Raw genomic sequence first — 21,643 nt, forward strand, 5'->3', positions numbered from 1 at the left:
TCTCTCTCCCTCCCCTGTTTGCATTGTGTGTGTGTCTCTCTCTCAAAAATAAATAAAACATTAAAAATTTTAAAAAAAAGAGGAAGAGACACCAAATATAGTCCTCTCTGTCCTCTTCCCTTTCCCCCGTCTGCTCCCCACTCATGCACACTGAGAAAAACCACGTAAAGACACAGGGAGATGGCAGCCACCAACAAGTGAAGGAGGGAGGCTTAACCAGAAACCAACTCTGCTGGCACCTGACCTTGGACTTCCAGCCACCAGAACCATGACAAAATTAAGCAATCCAGACTGTTGTATTTTGCAATGATGGCCCAAGCAGTATAAGACCTCTAGAGATCACAATTTAATACCTTCTGGAAACCCAAGCATTCTTGGCTCTGAGCATGTCAGGTGCCCAGTGTCATTGCTGCCTATTTCCTGGGCTTCACTGCCCACTGGACTTACAGTCCCATACTGTTCCCTGCCTTTATTCTCCAGACCAGGTTTCAGATTCCTTCCCATTTTCCCTTAGTTCTAATTCCCATATTTCTCTTGGTACTTACCATGTTGTTCCAATGGCCCAGGAACCCACCTGCAACTCAGATACATTCTTTAGGAGGCTGTTTTCCTGCCATTTCTCCGTTGATAGTCTCATTTCAAGCAATTTCATACATGGACTATAAATTGTCCCTGTGTATGTATGTAAGGGTTCTCCTGCCAAGGAAAGAGGCTGAGTTTTCCCTGTTCAGTCTCCTATCCTGGGAAACAGACACCTGCTGAGCTCACTTTGACAGAGGTTGGATCCTGTAATGCTCTGGAGTTTTCCTGGGAGTCTACCCCAGCCTCAGGGGTATATCCCAGCATCAAATTAATAAGCCTCGGACTGAAGAGAGGGCTTTTCAAAGCAAAGGACGCAACATCTCCATGGAAGGGCTACAGATTTTTGAGCCAGATTCCTATGAATTTGATTTCTGGTTGAGAACCCTACTAGAAGGTCTTAAGCAAGTCATGTCATCTCTCTGAACTGTAGTTTTCTCACTAAATGGGAATAATAATCCCTCCTTTGCAGGGTTGTAATGAAGATTGCACACTCTTTTTGGAAATGACTGTTAGGTTTTTGTAGACATTTATTCCATTCACCCTATTCCTCCTGAGTCGTTCTGGCCAGCAAATCTGAACTGTAGCTCTCAGCCTGCATTATAGTTTTGGTGTGCATGTGGTGGGGGAACGAAGGGACGTGAGGAGGGATGGATGGATGCCTTTTTAAAAATCTGATTTATCTCATTTTGTTTAGGAAATATCCTCTCAGAAAATGCAGACTAACTGCAATCTCTGCCTCAGCATATCCTTAGGAAGGCAGAACTATTCTTCTAATAATGCATTCCTGAGTAATCATTCCCAGACTCAGTATCAATGACCTTGGCAATTGGCAATGGGGATTTTCCTTAATGTATGAGTGAATGAATAAATAAAATGTCTTTTCAAGGACTACTTTTGGAAGATACCTAGCTCTCCTGGGATTGCTTATTCTCCCACTCCCTTTGGGCTGGTTTAGAGAGCCAGAACTGAATGTAAGGAGTCCAGCAACTCAGGGTCTGTAGGAAATGCCTTTCAGAGCTTTCTGAAGTCCTTTATATGGTTGTTTCTCAGACACTTGATGATACCACTTTGGGGATATTATGATTTGTAGTAGAAACACTCTGTGAAGTAGACCCACATCCTAACCCCCTGCCTTGTTTTGTTATTTTGAAATCTAAAGGTAACACAGGGAAGTGGAAGAAAGAACACAATAAAACCACAGAACTCTGTTCTGTGCGGGTCCACCTGTTGGGACTTGTAATCTGTCCAGTGTGGGCCATGTAGAAGAGAATGAAAATCCCACTGGCATAGAGAAAATAGCAGTGGATTTGCAGCCCAAAAGTTGGGATTTAGATTCTGTCTCCTAACTGGTTATGCAAACTTGGGCAACCAGTTTACCTTCAGAAGCTCTGATGTTTTCCATGTATAAGGGAAAGGGTTAACAAAGCCATCTCAGAGCTGGTGTGATGAATTAACATTAGGGAACAAAAAAGGACTTAGTTGAGGAGTAAAGTACTGGAACTCTGGCTTAGAGTCAGACAAATTGGGTGTGTTACATTATACTATTTTCCATCAATTTCCAGTATCACTCCCTGGAGTCAGGCTTGATTGTATAACTTAGCCAATGTAAACTGAAGTGCCCCCTCAATTCCAACGGGGACTTTACAGGCTTATTAGCAATTCTCCAGCAATCTACCCCCTGCCCCTGTGATGAGAAAGCACGTGTGAAGAAAATCTGAGGGGCCTGCAGGGCCCTACGTCATTAGAGTAAGCACATATTCCATGCATTTCCTTGATGGGTTCCTATCACCAGCTGTTTTAGCTTTTTGGGGGTTTGGATATTGATTGTTATTGCAGCAAAACTGTCTGGACTCACTGACACACTTGGGTACTGTTTCTTTACATCATTTAATAGACAAAAGAAAAACAACACACAAAGAAAACACACACATGGTTATACTGATCACAGCACAGTCTTGGGGAGACCTTAAGGACAGCCCTTGCTGGGTGCTACTTGCTGCCACTCTTGGGAAGGGGCCGGTAAATCCCAACGACTACAGCGTGGTCCCTCTCATAGGGCTCCAGGGTCAGTTGCTCTTGAGGCTTTAAGTTCTCTTGCTGCAACTTCCTCACTTCTGAAGCAAACACCGCCTCAGCAGATGCAGTGGAGTCGATGCAGTTGGCTTTAATGGAAATTAGAAAGTGGCCCCCGTTGCGCAGGAAGGTGTGGGCATTCAGAGCCACTATGCGGGACTGGTCAGGCTGGGCCACATCGGCAAAGATCACATCCACCATACCTATGAGCATGCGGTACTTGAGTGGGTGCCGGGCATCTTCGAGAACTGGGATGATGTTGGTTCGCTGCTTGGCCACATTAACCAAATCGCGGCCAGCGCGGTGGGAGAACTCAACCGCATACACCAGGCCGTCGGGGCCGATGATGTCAGAGACGTGGGACACTGTGGTCCCTGAGGCAGCACCCAGGTACAGCACTTTGGACTTGGGCTTGATGTGGATCTGGTCCACCCCGCCCAGGATTGCCGCGGCCAGCTTGGAGCGGAAGGGGTTCCACGTGCGGTACTCCTGCTTTACGCCGCCCTCAGTCACGGTAATGCGCCGTTCGCCGTACACCGAGTGGCCCGGCACCATATTCAGGGTCACCAGCGCGTCCTCCGCTCCGCGGTAGATGAAGACACCCTCATGCCTGTGTGGTTCCACCGTCACGGCATTGGCGCCCTTCCTGCGGCGGTTTTTGCTCTTGGCCACACCGCCACGCCGCTGCCCGCTGCCACCACGGTCCCTGCTGTCCCCGCCTCCGCGCCCCCGGCCCCCGCCCCCGAAGCCACGCGACCGCGCCCCGAAGCCGCCCTTGACTCCCGGGCCGCCATCCCCTCCTCCCCCCTTGCTTCCTCCGCCTCGGCCCGCGCCCCAGCCACCACCCCAGCTGCCGCCACCACGCCCACCAGACCCACCCCCGCGGGAACTGGAGGCAGACTTCATAGCGCACCCTGGGCCCCCGGCCGGCTGGCGGGGATTGTAAGGTGTCGCAGATACAAGTGGTGGTGATTGTCAGGGGTTACCAGTGTCTTGGAGCCGTTGTCAGGGGTCACTGGTGGTTCTGGATGGTCGTCCTGGCGTGTGACAAAGATTGCTAGCAGCGGTTGCTGGCTAGGCTACCCACAGTGGGAGGCTTGGGCAAGGTGTGCGGCGGTCGGGAACACCTCTACCGCAGTCCCCTCATCCCTGGAGCCGCCCTTTGACGCAGGGACTGGCGTGATTGCATCACACCCGCTTTGGCCACCTTGCAGCCCCGGAAGCCCCCCCTCCTGACCCGCTCCCAGATACAGTCTGCTTCCTTAAAAGTCTTCCCCTTCCTCCGTCCGAGTCCCCTGCTCTTTCAGGGACCCTTTGCACTTCTCCCCGGGGGCAGGGAAGGAAGCGTCTCCGCAGCGGGAGATGAATCGGCTTTAGTTCTTGCTGTGCCACTTGCTTGCTGTGTGGTCTCAGGAAGCTTACCTGACCGTCTCTGAGATTCTTGTTTCAACTTGGCAAGTTCTGGAGCTGAGTCTCAACAACCCATCTATAAAACAGAACCGACCTCAAAAGTTTGATTGATTGATTTTTAATTAGGATTCTCCCCCAACACAAAGCCCAACATTGGGCTTAAAAGTCGATCTGGGGGGCGCCTGGGTGGCTCAGTCGGTTAAGCCTCCGACTTCGGCTCAGGTCAGATCTCACGTTCGTGGGTTTGAGCCCCGCGTCAGGCTCTGTGCTGACAGCTAGCTCAGAGCCTGGAGCCTGTTTCCGGTTTTGTGTCTCCCTCTCTCTCTCTCTGCCCCTCCCCCTCTCATGCTCTGTCTCTCTCTGTATCAAAAATAAATAAAACATTAAAAAAAAAAAAAAAGCCGACCTGGGTGGTGAGTTCCTGATCTCAAGTTCAGGGCTTGACATCAAGACCTGAGCTGAGATCAAACGTTGGCTGCCTAACTGACTGAGCCACCCAGGCACCCTCAGAAGTTTTTTTAAAAGTGCTACATACATTTATTCTAGTCATGGCACATGATAAGTACTCTGTTAGCTTTTCTTTCTTTTTTTTTAAAAAAAAGTATTTCTTTTAGTCTTTTTATTGAGGTATAGTTTACATGCAGTAAATGCACTAATTTTTAAGAGTAAATGTATTGCCTCTTATAGTTTTTGCTAACCTTGCAAGTGTCTCTTGCACCCTTATGCAATGTTGAGGAGAATGTGAATTGGGTATACTTAAACAATGTATCTATACTTTGACTTATTCTACTTTGAAAATTTTATCCTAAAGGATTGATGCCAGCAATTACCAATAGTAATAATTAGAACTGCTAGAGTGAGGGTGGTGATGGCAGTAGTGATAATGATCACTGTTGTCAGAGAAGTTGCAGAGGTCAGATGAAGTATACTAACCCAAGAGAAGTATTTAGAAGACAGAAGTCACAGGACTTTCTGGTGCACTGGACGTAGGAAGTCAGAAAGAGGGAAATTTCAATCAGAGATGGTGTTCCCTCTTATGGTTAATAGTCTACAAGCTACAGCCCTGGTTTCTCTCTCTTTAGCTCTGCTCTCTTCCATTAACCATGCTAAATCCCAGAACTCATTCTGGTATTATGGGGCAGCAAGAAATTGTTGTTTCTTCAGTGTGAATGGGTACACATAAAGCCCTAAGTCCTGTAACACACCTCAAGGAGGAGACAAAATCTCATGTTTACTCCTGAATTTTAGTCTATGATTCAAAAATCTGCTTGCCTCTTTAGTATGCAGCATCATTTTGAGAATTAAAAGCAAAACCAAAAAACACTGGGCATCACAAAGAATAGAAAAACAGGTGCAACATGGAGGCCTGAGCTTTCAGTTAGCACCATGGACAGCGACACCAACCAAGGACACAGTAGCTAGCCACTGTGACTGGTTTGGGACTTGCACAAGAGTAGGATAAGGTGGGGTAGGTAGGTGAAATAAGCAACCTGTAGACCTCCCTATTAGTGGAGTTAAGTGCCTGCACCAGAGAAAGACAAATGTACCTGAAGATCAGGGCAAATGTCAGGCAGGGTTTACCGAATGTGCACATGCCAAATAAGTTTTTATTTCATCCTGGACTCTTAATGTTTCAAAATCATGGACAGCAACACCAGGTCCGGTTTTCTCAGACGCCCAAAGTGACTCCTTAAGAGGAGCCATAGTTTATGCTGGAATGTGGACAAGCAGTCAAAGAGTGCAATATATAGTTCCTTAGGTGGTTGATTGTTACAAAAGTCTCTTTAGAGGCTTCTGCTCTCATTACAAATTGAGGAGTGTTCTCCAAACATTGGGAGCTATCTGAACTCACCAGTTTAGTGAAAATTCCTGGTGAGGATACAGCAAGTTTCCATGGTCTCTTGCCCCCAGACAGCTACCAAAATCTACCCTCTTGTAACTTTCATTTCTGCTTGGGCACCAAAGCTCAGATTACTTTGCTGATTAGTGTCAGGAGTGGCCTGTCCCCCTGCGCTGTCCCTCAGGCATGATTGCACCTGGTCAGGGAAAAGATGAGTAAACTAGATACACCCTAATGTGACTAAGGCAAGTAACATATAATTTTCCCCTAAGCAATTATCTGATAACTGACTACCTTCTGGGCCTGGACGCCTTTGTAAAAGTCACTACTGCAATAAAATGTATTGATCATCTTTGGGACTGTGAGAACAGGCATTATGTCTCTTGAGAATCCTGTTTTCCTAGGAACTTTCTCTTAGAGCTATAAACAGCCCAATGACCCTTATTCATAAAAAACAGACCTTTACTAAACAATGCTGTTTGCCTCTTAAAGGTTGCTTCCTTAAAGCTAGACCTGAGGTTTTATAAACAATACCTGCCCTTCCCATATGACAACATGAGTGCCTGTAGCTAAGTTTTTATGACAATCATTACTACTAGAATTGTAACTTCTGCAGAACCCATGTCCTGGAAAATTGTAAAAATTATCTATGATAAATCATTTACTGCTCTTTCTGGTCCTTGTACCTTTCACCACAAATAAAGCTAGAGAATCAGACAGAGAAGAGATGCCTGCCAGAAGGGCAGAGATGCCTGCCTGGTGATCAGAAAGAAACTCAAGGCTCTCTCACTCTCTCTCACCGACACTGTCCATCCTTCAGGGGAACCCTGGACCTGCTGGAGCTGGACTCCGGCATCCAAAATGATGAACTATTCTTGGTGCCTTGGTAGGATTCCCCCCAATCAGACCCTATAATGGTTAATTTTATGAATGAACTTGACTGGACCATGTAATCCTCAGATGTTTGATAAAACTTATTCTAGTGTCTCTGTGAGGGTGTTTTGGAATGAAATTAACATTTAAACCAATAAACTAACTACATAGAGCAGTCTGCCCTCCATACTGTGAATGGGACTTATTCAATCTATTGGAGGCCCAAATAGAACAAAAGGCTAACCTCTCCCAGAGTAAAAGAGAATTCTCCTGCTGACAGCCTTTGAACTGGCACATTGACTCTTCTTGGTTTTTTAGCAGTCTGCCGGCCTTCAGGTTTGAACTGCAACATTAGCTCTGCAGTTTTTGAACCTGTCACTCTCTACAATTGTGAACCATTTCCTTGTAATCTCTTTCTATATATAGATGTAGATGTGGATGTAGATCTATCCTGTTGGTTCTATTTCTCTGTAGGACAGACCCTGAGACAAGAACATGGGTTCAGGGTTTTCTTTCAGGTAGTTTTTTTTTTAAAGAGGTAATCCCAGGAAGCAGTCATGGGGATGGGAAAATGAGACAGGAAGATATCAAGGCTAAGATAGGGTACATTGATTAGCAGATTACAGCAGTGGGAGATGAGGGCTCAGTTGTGCTGAGCACCCTCTAAGAAACTGTGTGGAGGGCATCTCATAATTGTTCTACTGCAGGCTGGGAGGCTAGGGCATTAGTTCACCATTCTCCCTTTTTCTATTGTTGGGAGTTGTTTCTGGGGAATTAACTCTCTTGTCCTTTGAGTTGTTCCTTTGTGTGGCTCAGCAAACTTCTCTGAAGCTGCAGAGAACCATCAGACACAGAGGCAGGCACTTAGGGTGGGGAGCTGCTGTCATGGAAGAAACTGTTTACCACAGCTGCAGATGAACTCAGAGCTGGGTCTAGGGGATACTGGGTAAGGCACCAACAGTGCCTGTGCCTTGGCTACTACATCTCCTATACAACCAGAACTTCATAACTTAGAAAATGTGCATGAGCTCATAAAGCTTATTACATCAGGAAAGTCCTACTATAATTGCACTAACACTATCTGTAATACAGTTACTCAACTTAGCAGTACAAAATCTCATCAGTATTTTTCACTCTAGCTATGCAGTTCTATTTAAGAAGTTTATTCCTTCTTTGCTTTTATTCAGGGCACTACAGCACAATCCTCCACAATGATCCCTCTCCAATATACCTCCAGAGCACTGAAGAGGATACATATATAATACCAACAATCTGCCCAACTTTTACCTAAGACAGTTTAGATAATTCTATACAATATTCCAGATATTTAAGGGCATATCAACTGGCTCATTCTGAACTTTGTCTTGTCACTCTCTGTTATGTTGTTATTAATGCTCCTTTACCACAATACAAACAAGTATCTCCCAGGCCTCTGTTCCTAGCCTCTATTTTAAATGAACTGAGGTAGACTTTCTAGTGCCCTTGCTGTTCATTTCAGAACTGACATTCTCAGAACTGCATGCGATGTCATGCATTCCCATGTGATCCCTGGGAGGGGTGGCTAGTGATTTAAAATTTTAATTCTTTATGAATTTAGAGTTGTTCTTTGGAAGTAACTACTGTAAACTGGCCATGGCAGTGGGACACCTCACCGGTGGTAAGGCCCACCCTGCTCACTAGATTTGAGGCAGTCTCTACTACACTCTACAAGTGACAATTTCTCCAGATATCTTTTCCCCACCCTCATCTCCCTCAGTCTCATTGTATTACTGCTGTCATTTTCAACAAGATTATTGCTAAGAGTTCCAGAACCACCCTCACTTATGGTATGCAAGCCTCAGCAGCTTTCTCAGGCCTCTTCACATTGCCTCATGGCTGGTGACAGCTTTGGAACGGATAAAAAACCAAGTTTTCAAATCTTGCTTTTCACCAGAGGCATCTGTACCCAGAGCAGGGTTTGATGATTCCCAGAGAACTTTTCTTTCTCTTGGCTTTGATTCCTACTTGGCATATCCATTTATTAAAGCCTGTCTGTTGAGATGCTACAGCCTGGGGGCACCCATCAGCCAGCAAGACTTTCAGTCCAGTTGGACCTGTTCCACCTATCCTGTGCATGACCTTAGAATGCTACTAAGGCAAAGATTCATGCCAAGTATTGACATCCTAAGGTATCAAAACACTCTTCCATTAAAATTTTCATCTGGGGCCACTGATACCATTGAAATCTGTTTCACTCCCAAAGGTTTATTCACAGTGGGTCCTATCTACTCAAGATATTTCTTAAAGTGGTAATTTGATATTATGACCCAGACACTTCTCTCTGACAGCCAATAAGAACAAATATAGCTACTTAAAACTCGTTTACAATTGACTTGTTATTCTATAAAATATGGCCTATAGCAATGTTCATAACTACATCTGCGACTGAGCCTTAATAGTTAACATGGAGTACACCAGTTCTACTCATAGACTTAAAAAGATATATGAGCAACTTTGCTATAGTTCTCTCATACACCATTCTAGAAAATTGCCTAGAGGATGACCAGCAGAAAGAGATAGAGACAGAATCCCGAGAAAGCTCCATGCGGACAGAGCCCGACATGGGGATTAAACTCACTAACCATGAGATCATGACCTAAGCTGAAATCAAGAACTGGACACTTAACCAAATGAGTCACCCAGGTGCCTCCTTACACATTATCTTTCTTAATATTTTTAAATCTTTATTTATTTTTGGGAGTGAGACAAAGAGAGACAGAGTGTGAACAGGGGAAAGGCAGACACAGAATCTGAAACAGGCTCCAGGCTCTGAGCTGTCAGCAGTGCAGGGCTCGAATCATGAACCGTGAGATCATGACCTGAGTGGAAGTCAGATACTTAACTGACTAAGCCACCCAGGCAACCCCCCACCCAATTTTTTTAATGTTTATTTTTGAGAGAGACACACAAAGTAGGGGAGGGGCAGAGACAGAGGGAGACACAGCATCTGAAGCAGGCTGTGGGCTCTGAGCTGTCAGCACAGAGCCCAACAGAGGGCTGGAACTCACGAACCATGAGATCATGACCTGAGCTGAAGTCAGACGCTTAACCAACTGAGCCACCCAGGCACCCACACATTATTTTTCTGACATCACTTTCTAAAGTATTCTAAAGGTAAGAAAAATTCTATACTCCTCACAGGAACCTTGGGGAGAAGGTATTATTGCTTCCATTAACAGATGGGGAAGCTAATGACTAAAGAGAGGAAGTAAGTTTCCCAAGCCAAGGTACATAGCTTGTAAGCAGTATAACTAACATTTGTTGAGTGTCTACCCAGAGCCATCTCAATTATTACTGGTGGTGGTAGTAGTGGTGGTAGTGGTAGTAGTAGTAGTAGTAGTAGTAGCAGCAGCACTAGTAGGACAGCAATGGTAGTTGGCTACCATTTTTTAACACTGTGCATATATGTATATATGTTTATTTATTTTGAGAGAGAAAGAGAGAGTGCACAGGTGTGTGAGCAGGGGAGGGTTAGAGAGAGAGGGACAGGGAATCCCAAGCAGGCTCTGTGCTGTCAGTGCAGAGCCTGACGCAGGGCTTCATCTGACAGACCATGAGATAATGATCTGAGCTGAAATCAGGAGTTGGATACTTAACAGACTGAGCCATCAAACACTGTTGGTGTATATATGCACTCAGTGGGGTTGTTACAAAAATACATATTTTGAAAACTGTGCTTATAATATATATGTATATATGACTATCAAAAATGATAGACACTACCATATAATCATTAGCTATTATATATAATATATAATTCTGTAATTCTGTCTAGATGGAAAGAGTAAATAAGAATACTCACACACACATGGGGCACCTGGGTGGCTCAGTCGGTTAAGCATCTGACTTCAGCTCAGGTCATGATCTCACCGTCTGTGGATTCAAGCCCTGCGTCGGGCTCTGTGCTGACAGCACAGAGCCTGGAGCCTGCTTCGGATTCTGTGTTTCCCTCTCTCTCTGCCCCTCTCCCACTTGCTCTCTGCCTCTCTCTCTCAAAATAAAAAAAATAAAAGACATAAAAAAAAAGAATACACACACACACTCACACACATATATACTCATATATCTTCCTCAACTAGACACACAAATAAGTTAACATGTCCAGAGTCACACAGCTAATAATTAGCAGAACCAGAGTTTAAATCATATATATCCAACTTCACACATTCTGCAGTGCTACATGGCCACATCCCCATTGTATTAGTTAGGGCAGTCATAACAAATACCACACACTAGGTGGCTTAAAAAACAGAAACTTATTTTCTCACCATTTTAGAGACTGAACAGTCCAAGATCAAGATACCAGAAGGGTTGGTTTCTGGTAAGAATTCTCTCCTTGGCTTATGGGTGGCTGCCTTCTTAATGTGTCTTCACATGGTCTTTCCTCTGTGCATGTGTGAGGTGGGAGACAGAAGTCTCTCTGGTATTTCTTCCTCTTCTTATGAGAACAGTAGTCCTATCAAATTAGGGCCCCATCCTTATGACCTCATTTAACCCTAATTACCTCCCTAAATGCCCCACCTCCAAATACCACCACATTGAGGGTTAGGCTTCAACATATAAATTTGGGAGGAAGGAGGGGGCACAATTTAGTCCATAAACTCACCATCTTCATAACTAGTAGACAAGGTTAAGGCAAGGAGAAATTAAGTAACTCTTCAAGAGCCAAACAGCAGGGCAATAAGTGTTTGAGTTGTGTAAAAACCTAGCCCATATCCTGTGAACTTCTTTGGAGAAAGGATATGTGCTTCTCCTGTACTTAAGAAAGAGTTTGGGATGATTTTAAGCTGATCAATCTTTCTACTAACCTTGCATTACCAAATCTGTCAAATTCAGTGGCCAGTATTGACAAGGGTACAGAAACACTGAATTTTCATTGTTGCTGAGACTGTGACATGGTACTCTCCCTCTGGGAGCCATTTGGTAATGTGTGCTGAATCCTATAATATGAGTGCACCCTCTGACTCAACAATCCCACTCCTTTGCTATGTATTAGAAGATCATCATGGATATGTGCAGAAATTTAGCTCCAAGAATCTTCACTGCAGTATTATCTGAAAAAGCATAAGTTAAAAAATAAGCTCTGTGCTCAACAAGAAAGGATTAACATAAATTGCAGTATATCCATAAAATGGAATAAAAATTCAGCTAAAATTGATGTTTTGGAAGAATATGCAAAGCCATAGAACAATGCCCATGATATATTAACTGAAAACAAAAACTCGATAAAACATGACTCTTTTCAATTACAAATGTAAACACATGCATATGTTTGCACACAAAAGGAACAACATAAAACAGTTTTTATAAATGCAATAGGATTATTGGTAACTTTTGTTCTCTTTTTCTTGTTCATCCATAGTCTCTAAAATTAGTTTTGTGGCAAGGGAAAAAAACATTATTGTTTAAAAGAGTAACCATAATATTACATCTGAAGCAAATTTTGATTAAAATAATTTAAGTATAGGGGCATCTGGGTGGCTCAGTCAGGTAAGCCTCTGACTCTCGATTTCGGCTCAGGTCATGATCTCATGGTTTGTGAGACTGAGCCCCACCAAGTGCAGAGCCCGCTTGGGATTCTCTGTCTTCCTCTCTCTCTGTCCTTTCCAGGTACTCTCTCTGTCTCTCTGTCTCTCTCTCTCAAAATAAATGAGCATAAAAAAAAAAAAAGACTCTCAGGGGCGCCTGGGTAGGTTGCATTTTTTTCTGTAATACACTGTCTAAGTGAGTGGTCTAGAGAGTAAATACTTACATAAGGTTCAACTAGGATACAATGCTCAGATCCTGCTTTTCTAATCATGAGAGAATAATTATTTTGAAAACAATAACCAACTTTTTAAAATTAGAGGCTTATTGAATAATTGACTCAAACTCTCTACTGAATTTGCCCTTGATATTTAACAAATTCTCTATACAAAACAAAAAAGGAAAGTATGCTGGTCTAGAAGTTCAATAAGGTCAAGGTTAGCAGACAGCCCTTACACAATCTCTCCACCTTTTAATTTAAATAGACTATTTTTAGAGTAGTTTTTGGTTCACAGCATATTTGAGTACAAAGTACAGAATTCCCATATAACCCCAACCCCACACATGCACAGGTTCCCCCACTATCAACACCCTGTGCCGGAGTAGTACATTGTTCCTACTGGTGAACTTACACTGATACATCATTATCAACCAAAGTCCATAGTTTACATTTGGTACTCTTAGTGTTACACATTCCATGGATTTTAACAAACATAATTTCTTTTCCTTAAAGAACTAATTCTATTAAAATTAGCTTTATAATTACAGCTAGTGCTTACTAGGGAAGGTAGAAACAATGTTGCAAGAGCCCACTGGGAGTGAGTGAAGAGAAAAACTACACCATTGTCACCATTCCTTCAGTCCCATATATCACTCTTCAATACTGTAATCTCCAAGGATGCAGCCTCCTCCTACTCTGTCCCACTTCATACCACCATGCTGGAGGCTTTTTATCCCTTTCTAAAGTGAAGAATTCTTGTTCTGATCTATTCTGAAGAAAAGTGATTTGGCAGGGAGTCCTTCGACCACACCCTAGACCTCATCAGTGGAGCTGTGGACCTTTCAAATAATTCAGTTCACTATTTTATTCTATCTATTTGTATCCAGTCCGGTTCTCAGAAGCACTTACAGAAGTTCGGAAACATTCCTTATAAAGATAACAAGTGGGTCTGAATATTTGAGATATAATTGAGGCTTCCTGCTCTGGTGCTTTCTGGTACCCTTTACTCATGGCGTGCTGCCCCCATTTCAGCTCGAAGCTCGTTGGTGTCTGAGATAGTGTTTTCCTTGAGCCCAGTAGGGAGCCTGGTATAGGTAGGGTATGTGCTCGTTGATGTTTGTTTGCCTAAGTAGATTCATCCAAAACAGTTAAATGAAGCAAAATCACTTCCCGTAGACTGCCTTTTACTAAGGAGGGGGTTGCAATTAACAAGTCCATCTGCAGCAGCTCCGTAATCCCGGGGAAGGAGAGCAGATATCACTGCACCCATTTCAGAAATAAGAATAGTGAAGCTTTGTGAGTTTGGGCCCTTTGCCCAAGGTTGCACAGTAGAGCTGGAAATAGACCAGTTTCTTGGCTCCTGGTCCCTGCTCTAGGCCCTAAAGTGTGTTGTTTCTCTGCCTCAGAAATGGATACATCCTTTTCAGGCTCAGCTGGATTATGCACGGTCAGGGAGCAAGCTTGCAAGTTTGTTGGGACTCTGAGTAAGGCCTTCTTGCCCACAGAGCACATAGACAGGATTAGGTGTGGTCGGCTGAAAAATGCCCCTAAAAGACACCTAATTCCTGGAAACTACAAATGTTAACATGTATGGAAATGGGTCTCTGTAGATATAACTAAGGATCTTGAGATGGAGAGATTGTTCTGAATAATCTGGGTAGGCTTTAAAGGCAGTCACATATAACTTTATAAGAGAAAGGCAATGGGAGCTTTCACCCACAAAAGGAAAGGTGATTTGATTGAGATTGTAAGGATGTGGCCATAAGTCAAAGAACGCTGGCAGCTGCCAGAAGCTGGAAGAGGCAAGAAACAAAATTTCTCCCAGAGCTTCTGGAGGAAGTATAGCCCTGATGCCTTGATTCTGTCCCAGTGATACTGATTTCGGACTTCTGGCCTCCATAGCTGTGAAGGGATAAAGTCCTATGATCTTAAGCCATCCAGTTAGTGGAAATTTATTACAGCAGTGATAGGAAATTAAAACATTTACGATATGGGGGCCTGACCATCATAAAAGGAGTGTTTGCTCCATAGGATAGAAACTGTGAACTGCTGACCACCAGCATTCTCAATTCCCTTTTTATAAGCAATGTGTGCCTGTGTGTGTGTGTGTGTGTGTGTGTGTGTGTGTGTGTGTGAGTAGGAATTTTAGAGCTGCACAGGCAGGAGATAATATAGTCCAAAGGGACATAACAAAATGATAGAAAATCAAGTCACCAGCAAGATACAGTTCTCCATATTCATGGATTCCATATTTGTGAGTCTGCTATCATGATAACATTTATTTGTAACCCCCAAACTGATACCTGAAGACGGAAGAGCTTTTGCAGTCATTCGTGGATGTGCACAGAGCAGTGAGAAATTTGGGTCTTCCGAAGAACACATTCCCAGCTGAATTACAAGGCAATAATGCCTTGCTTTAGGTCTCAAACAATTTCCTTTTAATGACCTATTAAGTATCACATTTTCACGTTACTATGCTTTTTGATGGTAATTTCACTGTTTAAAATGGTCCCAATCATAGTGCTGAAGTGTTCCTAAGTTCAAGAAGATTGTGATGTGCCTTACAGAAAATGTGTATTACCTAAGTTCTGTTCAAGTGTGAGTTATAGTGCTGTTGCCTGTGAGTTCAATGATAATGAATCAACTTAAACAATGTCTTTAAACAGAAACACACCTAAAAGTTATGTATTGATCAGTTAGTGAAAATGTGACCAGAGGCTCTAGGAATCTAATCTTGTTATTTTCCCAAGGAGTAATGGTTAACTATTCACTAATTCACTGTTTACAACGACTTTATAGAACATAACTACCACAAATAAGGACTTCAAAAATATTCTAAGTTGTTATACATCAAATAATATAATATTAACATATGTAAGGCAGAGTTTGACCAAATTAAAATGAGAACTAGACAAATCTCTTAAAAAACGGTGGGAAATTTTAACAACCTCTTTCAGCAACTGATAGAATATCAGATGAAAAGCCATCAGAATGAAAAAGATTTTTAAATTGAAACAAAATCACATAACACAGAATTCCTCAATTTAACCATTTAAAAGTGTACAATCTATTGGTTTTTAGTGTATTCACAATGTTATGCAACCATCACGACTACCTAGTTTCAGAATATTTTTATTGTCCTGTAAAGAAACTCCATGTCCATTAAGCAGCCTCTTCCTATTCCCCTTTAATTCTAGCCCCTGGAAACCACTACTACAGCTTTGGATTTGCCTATCCTGGACATTTCATATAAATTGAATAATGCAATGTATGTCTGGTTTCTTTTACTTAGTATGTTTTCAAAGTTTATCTAGGTTGTAGTGTGTATCAGTACTTCATTCCTTTGTATGGGCAAATAATATTTTATTCTATGGAGAACCAAATTATGCTTATTCCTTCATCAGCTGATGGACATTTGGGTTATTTCTTTTATTTTTTATGAATAGTGCTATTAACACTGTGTACAAGTTAATGAGCGAATATATGCTTTTGATTCTCTTGGGTATATCTACAACTGTTAATGAAGGGTCAAATTGTAGCTCTATGTCTGACTACTCGGGGAGCTGTTTTCCAGACTGTTTAACCAGACTGTGTTCCACAGCAGCTGGACCATTTGACATTACCACCAGCTGTGTGTAAGGGTTCTACACATCCTCAATACTTTTGCCTTTTTTTTGCCATGCCAGTGGTTATAAAGGGGCAACACGTTGTGGTTTTGATTTGTATTTGCTTAACGGCTAATGATGTTGAATATCTGTTCATGTATTTATTGGTCGTTACATACCTTCTTTGGAAATAATGTCTATACGAGGTTTTTGCCCATTTTTAAATTGGGTTGTTTGTATTTTTTTGAGTTCTTTATATATCTTATAAGAGAACATATAGCATAAGAGATATTTATATATTCTGGACAATTCCCTAATCAGATTTTTTATGATTTAAAAACACTTCCTCCCATTATGTCACTTCCCAATCTCTATTCTTAATGCCAGTCCCAGAATCCTTGCTTGGGATTCTCTCTCGAGATCTCCCTCTCTCTCTTTCCCTCCCCCATTTGTGCGCACTCTCTCAAAATAAACAAACTTTAAACAATGCCAGTTCCATATTGTTTTGATTACCATCACTTTGTATTGTTCTGAAATTGGGAATTTTGAATCTTCCCACTTTGTTCTTTTTTAGATTTTCTCTAATTGGGGTCTCTTGCAATTCTATATGAATTTTAGAATCAGTTTGCTCTACAAAGTCAGGTGGGATTCTACTGAGAAGTATAGGTTGAATCTGTGATTGATTTGGGGGGTATTACCATCTTAACCATGTTAAGTCCTGCGATCCATGAACACAGAATGTCATTTAATTACTGAGGTTTTCTTTTCTTTCAACATTGTTTCGTAGCAAGTCTTACACTTCCTTGGCTAAATGTGGTCCTAAGTATTTTATTTTTTTGAGGCTATTATAAATGGAATTATTTTCTTAATTTCATTTTGTATTGTTTGTTGCATATATATAGAAATGCAACTAATATTTTTAAAATTAAACACTTGAAGTTGTGGCAGCCAGCTTGCTATCAGCCATCTTGCTATCCATGCTAGATGGCAGAAAAAACATGGAAACAACCGTTTCCAAATGATACCATAGTTAATAAATCAACTCAATCAGCAATCTCTACAACTGGGCTTTGATTCCTTAGTGCTTATGCCAGTTTTAAGAAAAAAATTTTTATGTGAAAACCACTATTGACTGTCTGCCCAATGTTTCCCCCTCTTTCTTACTAAAGAACCTCATTCCTCCCCTCCCATCTAATTCCAGCTACTGAGATTAACATTTCAGCATGGGGACACATGAAAAATCTTTTAATGGCAATAGGCTTCCCCCCGGCCCCCACCTTCTAAACTGTCACATTTAGGGTTATAGGTAATGCTTGCTGAATTACGGAGTACTCCGTCGAGGTATTATCTGGCAGATAACCTTCAAAATTTGGACTATGGCTTTGTTGCCATTGGTTTAATTTCAGTATATATATAGTTTACATTCAATCTGGGGTTTTCTTGAGTTTTTAGTCACAAATTACTATTTGCTGGTGTTTTTCAATGATGCACCATTATTTTTTTCTATTTACCTTTTGACTCCCTTCATCCATTTCTCCCATCCTCCACCCCGTCTCTGGCAACCACTAATCTGTTATCTGTATGAGGGTTTTTGTTTGCTTTGATTCCACATGTATGGGAGATCACATGGTATTTGTCTTTGTCTGATTTATTTCACTCAGCAAAATGCCCTTGAGATGCATCCCTGTTACTGCAAATGGAGTAATTTCATTCTTTATGATTTGTTAACAATTTAATAACAATAGCGCACAAAATCTTTCTATGTCTGCCCCTCACTTTTTGCTTCTGTCATAAATTAAACCTTTATATACTTTGTACCCATAAACAAATTTATTTTATGCAGTTGTCTTCTAAATAAGAAAGAAAAATAGAATACATTAGTACTGCCTTTTATACTTTATAGCTACCTTTACTGGCATTCTTTACTTGTGTGGATTTGCATTACTATCTAGTGTCCTTACATTTTAGTGTTTAGCATATTTAAGGAACATCTACTAGTGATAAGCTCAGTTTTTGAGAATGTTGTTTTCATTTTCATTTGGGGAGGGACTGTTTATCACATTTTTATTTTAAATTCCAGTATAGTTAACATAGTGTATTAGTTTCAGGTGTAACACATAGTGATCCAACACTTCCATACATCACCCAGCGCTCATCAAGACATGTGCCTTCCTTAATCTCCATTACCTATTTAACCCATCCCCTTCCCGATCTCCCTTCTGGTAACCATCAGTTTGTTCTCTACAGCTGGTCTATTTCTTGGTTTGTCTCTTTTCCATTTCATTTTCTTGTTCCATAAATTCCATGAGTGAAATCAAATGGCTATTTGTGCTTTCCTGACTTATTTCCCTCAGCTTTATACTCTCTAGTTCCATCCATGTCATTGCAAATGGCAAGATTTCATCTTTTATGGCTAAATAATGTTCCACTGTATAACTTATTTTTGTAGTTGTCCCAGACATAGAAGACTTGGTTAATAGGGCTTTTTTCTTTCACCTCTTTGAATAGGGTAGTCCATTGTCTTCTGGTCCCCGTGGTATCTGATATCCTATTGAGTATCCCTCGCACATGAGTAGCCTCTCTTGTTCTCAAGATTCTCTATTTGTCTGTGTCTGTCAACCTTTTGATCATGGATCTGAGTTTATCCTCGAGTTCATTGAACTTGTATGTGTAGATTTGTTTTTCATCAAATTTAGGAAGTTTTTAGCTATGGTTTCTTCAAATACTTAACCTCTCATCTGGGACTCCCATTATACATGTTGGGTTTATTTTATCTTAATTTTTTGAGAGACGGAGAGAGACAGTGCAAGCAGGGGAGGGTCAGAGAGAGGCAGATACAGAATCCGAAGCAGGCTCCAGGCTCTGAGCTAGCTGTCAGCACAGAGCCCGATGTGGGGCTCGAACCCACAAACTGTGAGATCATGACCTGAGCCGAAGCCGGATGCTTAACCAACTGAGCCACCCAGGCGCCCCAGCATGTTGGTTTTCTCGATGGCATCCCACACACCTCTTAGACTCTGTTCATTCTTTATCAGTTGGTTTATCTTCAAGTTCAGTTTCTTCCTTATATCTGCTCAACTCTATTGAGCCCTTCTGGTGAACCTTTCATTCCAGTTATGCTTTTCAGCTCTACAATTCTACTTGGCTTTTTATAACTTCTACACCTTCATTCCTATTCTCTACTTGGGGAGAGATTCTTATGGTTCTCTCTAGCTCCTTAAATATAGTTCACATAGTTGGTTAAATTATCCTTATGTCTAATGTCAGAGTTTCCTGTGGGAGTATTTCTATTATTTCCTTAGGTATGGACCATGTTTTCTTTACATGCATGGTAACATTTTTGTTGTTGAATACAGGACATTTTGAAATTTTGTTGTTGTGGTTGTGGTTGTGGTGACTCTGTAACCAGGTACTCCCCCCCCCCCCCCCCCCCCCCCCCCCCCCCGCCCCGGGTTTGTTAGTGCTTGTTAACGTTTCTCAACTTATCTTGTAAAGTGTTTATTCTTTGTTGTGAATGGCGACTGAAGTCTCTGTTCTATGAGCTTAGGGTTTTACTAGTGATTGGATAGAGGTTTCCTTAAAAGCCTTAATCTAAAATATCTTCTACACTTGTAGATGAGCTCTGTGCACGCTTGTACAATCTTCAACACTCAACCAAGAAGTTCACAACTCTGCCTTAGTATTTACTTCCTGCTTGCACGGAGACTTAAAATCAGCTAGAGGTGGACCTTTAATATTTGCTGAGCATGTGCACAGCCCTGGGCAGGTGGATGGCTTTCCAGATACTCAGGAATGTGTTGGAGTCTTTCAAAGTCCTTACCAGAGCATCTCATTCCTCAGCCTTTTAGCAAGCTCTGGTTAATCTGTTGCTTTCCAAACTGCTATCTATTCCCTGAGCCAGCAACAACTAATACATTTGCCTCTAAGTGTTCTTGCAAATGCCCTCTAGGTGACTATCTCCTTATTGGAGAGTTCTGAGTTAGGCAAGACAAATCCTTTGAAATGGTACTCCAAGAAGTCAGACAGTTCAAAACAAACATATATATATATATTTTTTGCAAATTAGTTCCATTCTACTTACTGGGAACATGGCTGTTATCTTCAAAGCCACTGCTAAGCTAGGAAGAGGGGGAGGAGACCAGGGTTAAGTTAAAATGCCACAAAGCTGTCCTTAGTTAAGATTCAGCTTTCTCTTCTTGTGTTGCCCTGGTTATTGCCTCTAGTTACTTCCTAGAGTTCTGAAAATGTTGACTATGACTTTTTTTTTTTTGCCAGTTTTTCATGCCTTTAGGGAAGGCATACTTTTGCAGTTCCTTACTCCACCAATTTTGCAGAAGTCTGGATATGCAAGATTTAAAGAACTATATAGGATAGTATATCCAACAAACTGCAGACATCATTCTTTTCAATGCTCTGACAGGGATGCCTCATACCTTCCCTCATCCAGAGGTCTACTCTGCCAGTAAGTCATTCTCCCCCTCTCCAACCCTATCTCCCCACTGGGAATTTTAGCTTTGTTTCCTGACAGTCTCATTTTCTCCCAAAAACTATCATATTATAAACAGGCTAATCAAAGTTCTATTATTTCCTAAAGGAGAAGTTATTTTTAAAAATAACCTGGCATGAGCCAGGAAGGGGCAGAGAGAGGGAGACAGATGATCTGAAGCAGGCTATGTGCTGAAAGCACAGAGCCCGATGTAGGGCTCAAACTCACAAACTGTGAGGTCATAACCTGAGAGCCCCCAGGCATCCCAGGGGAAGTTCCTGATATTATCTATCATATATTTATAATTTCTGGTAAGACAATGTTTTAAAGATGAAATAACCACAGAGTTACTATCTCAGGAAGCAGAAGACTGACTTGCCAGTGTATGAACTGATCATGACCTTTGGTTAATTTAACACACTGCTCAGTCTTTCATTAGTTCCTCCCATCTCACTGAATTGTTTTTCACCCATAAAACTCCTGGATCTTCTGACCAACGAACTCAACACTACCATAGTTTGTCTCTTTGCAGATACAGGTTAAGAAGAAACTGTTTAGCTTCCATGTTTGCTAGAGGGAACAGTAGAGATCTAATGTGAGCACCTCAAACTTTTACATACCCATTCATTTGCAAATTGTAGCTATTGTTATAACTCATTAAAATAATCTCTTAGGTCCCTTTGAGTTTGGAGAGCTTTGGAAACAGCATGGTACAGTTCATGTTCATTAAGCATTTGTTTTCCCAAATATTATGTTACGTTCTTTACATAATTTTAATCTAATCTTTGTGCTGGCAAATTACATTAACCGACAATCACTATTAGCACCCCTTCCCTGACGGTCCTTAGTGGCAGCAGAAATCTCCATCTCAGTTTTACAACTCCAATTTCTTGGAGTGAAATAATATCACATGACTAGGAAATGACTCTTGACTGATTTTAGCAAATCATGGCGATTATTCTCCCTTGCTTAGATATTGAAGGTTTTCC

The 21,643-nt window shown here is 41.8% G+C and overlaps 1 protein-coding gene across 1 annotated transcript; it reads right to left on the minus strand.

Annotated features, from left to right (window-relative positions):
• Positions 1-2,450: 2,450 nt before the first annotated feature.
• Positions 2,451-3,838, minus strand: FBLL1 (fibrillarin like 1). Its single transcript, XM_029941495.1, has one exon. It carries the CDS (start codon positions 3,559-3,561, stop codon positions 2,572-2,574), a length of 990 nt encoding a protein of 329 aa, XP_029797355.1. The 5' UTR covers positions 3,562-3,838; the 3' UTR covers positions 2,451-2,571.
• Between the last annotated feature and the right edge of the window lie 17,805 nt (positions 3,839-21,643).

The sequence above is a fragment of the Suricata suricatta genome, chromosome 6 (genome assembly GCF_006229205.1).
Source record: "Suricata suricatta isolate VVHF042 chromosome 6, meerkat_22Aug2017_6uvM2_HiC, whole genome shotgun sequence".
Classification (NCBI taxonomy): domain Eukaryota; kingdom Metazoa; phylum Chordata; class Mammalia; order Carnivora; family Herpestidae; genus Suricata; species Suricata suricatta.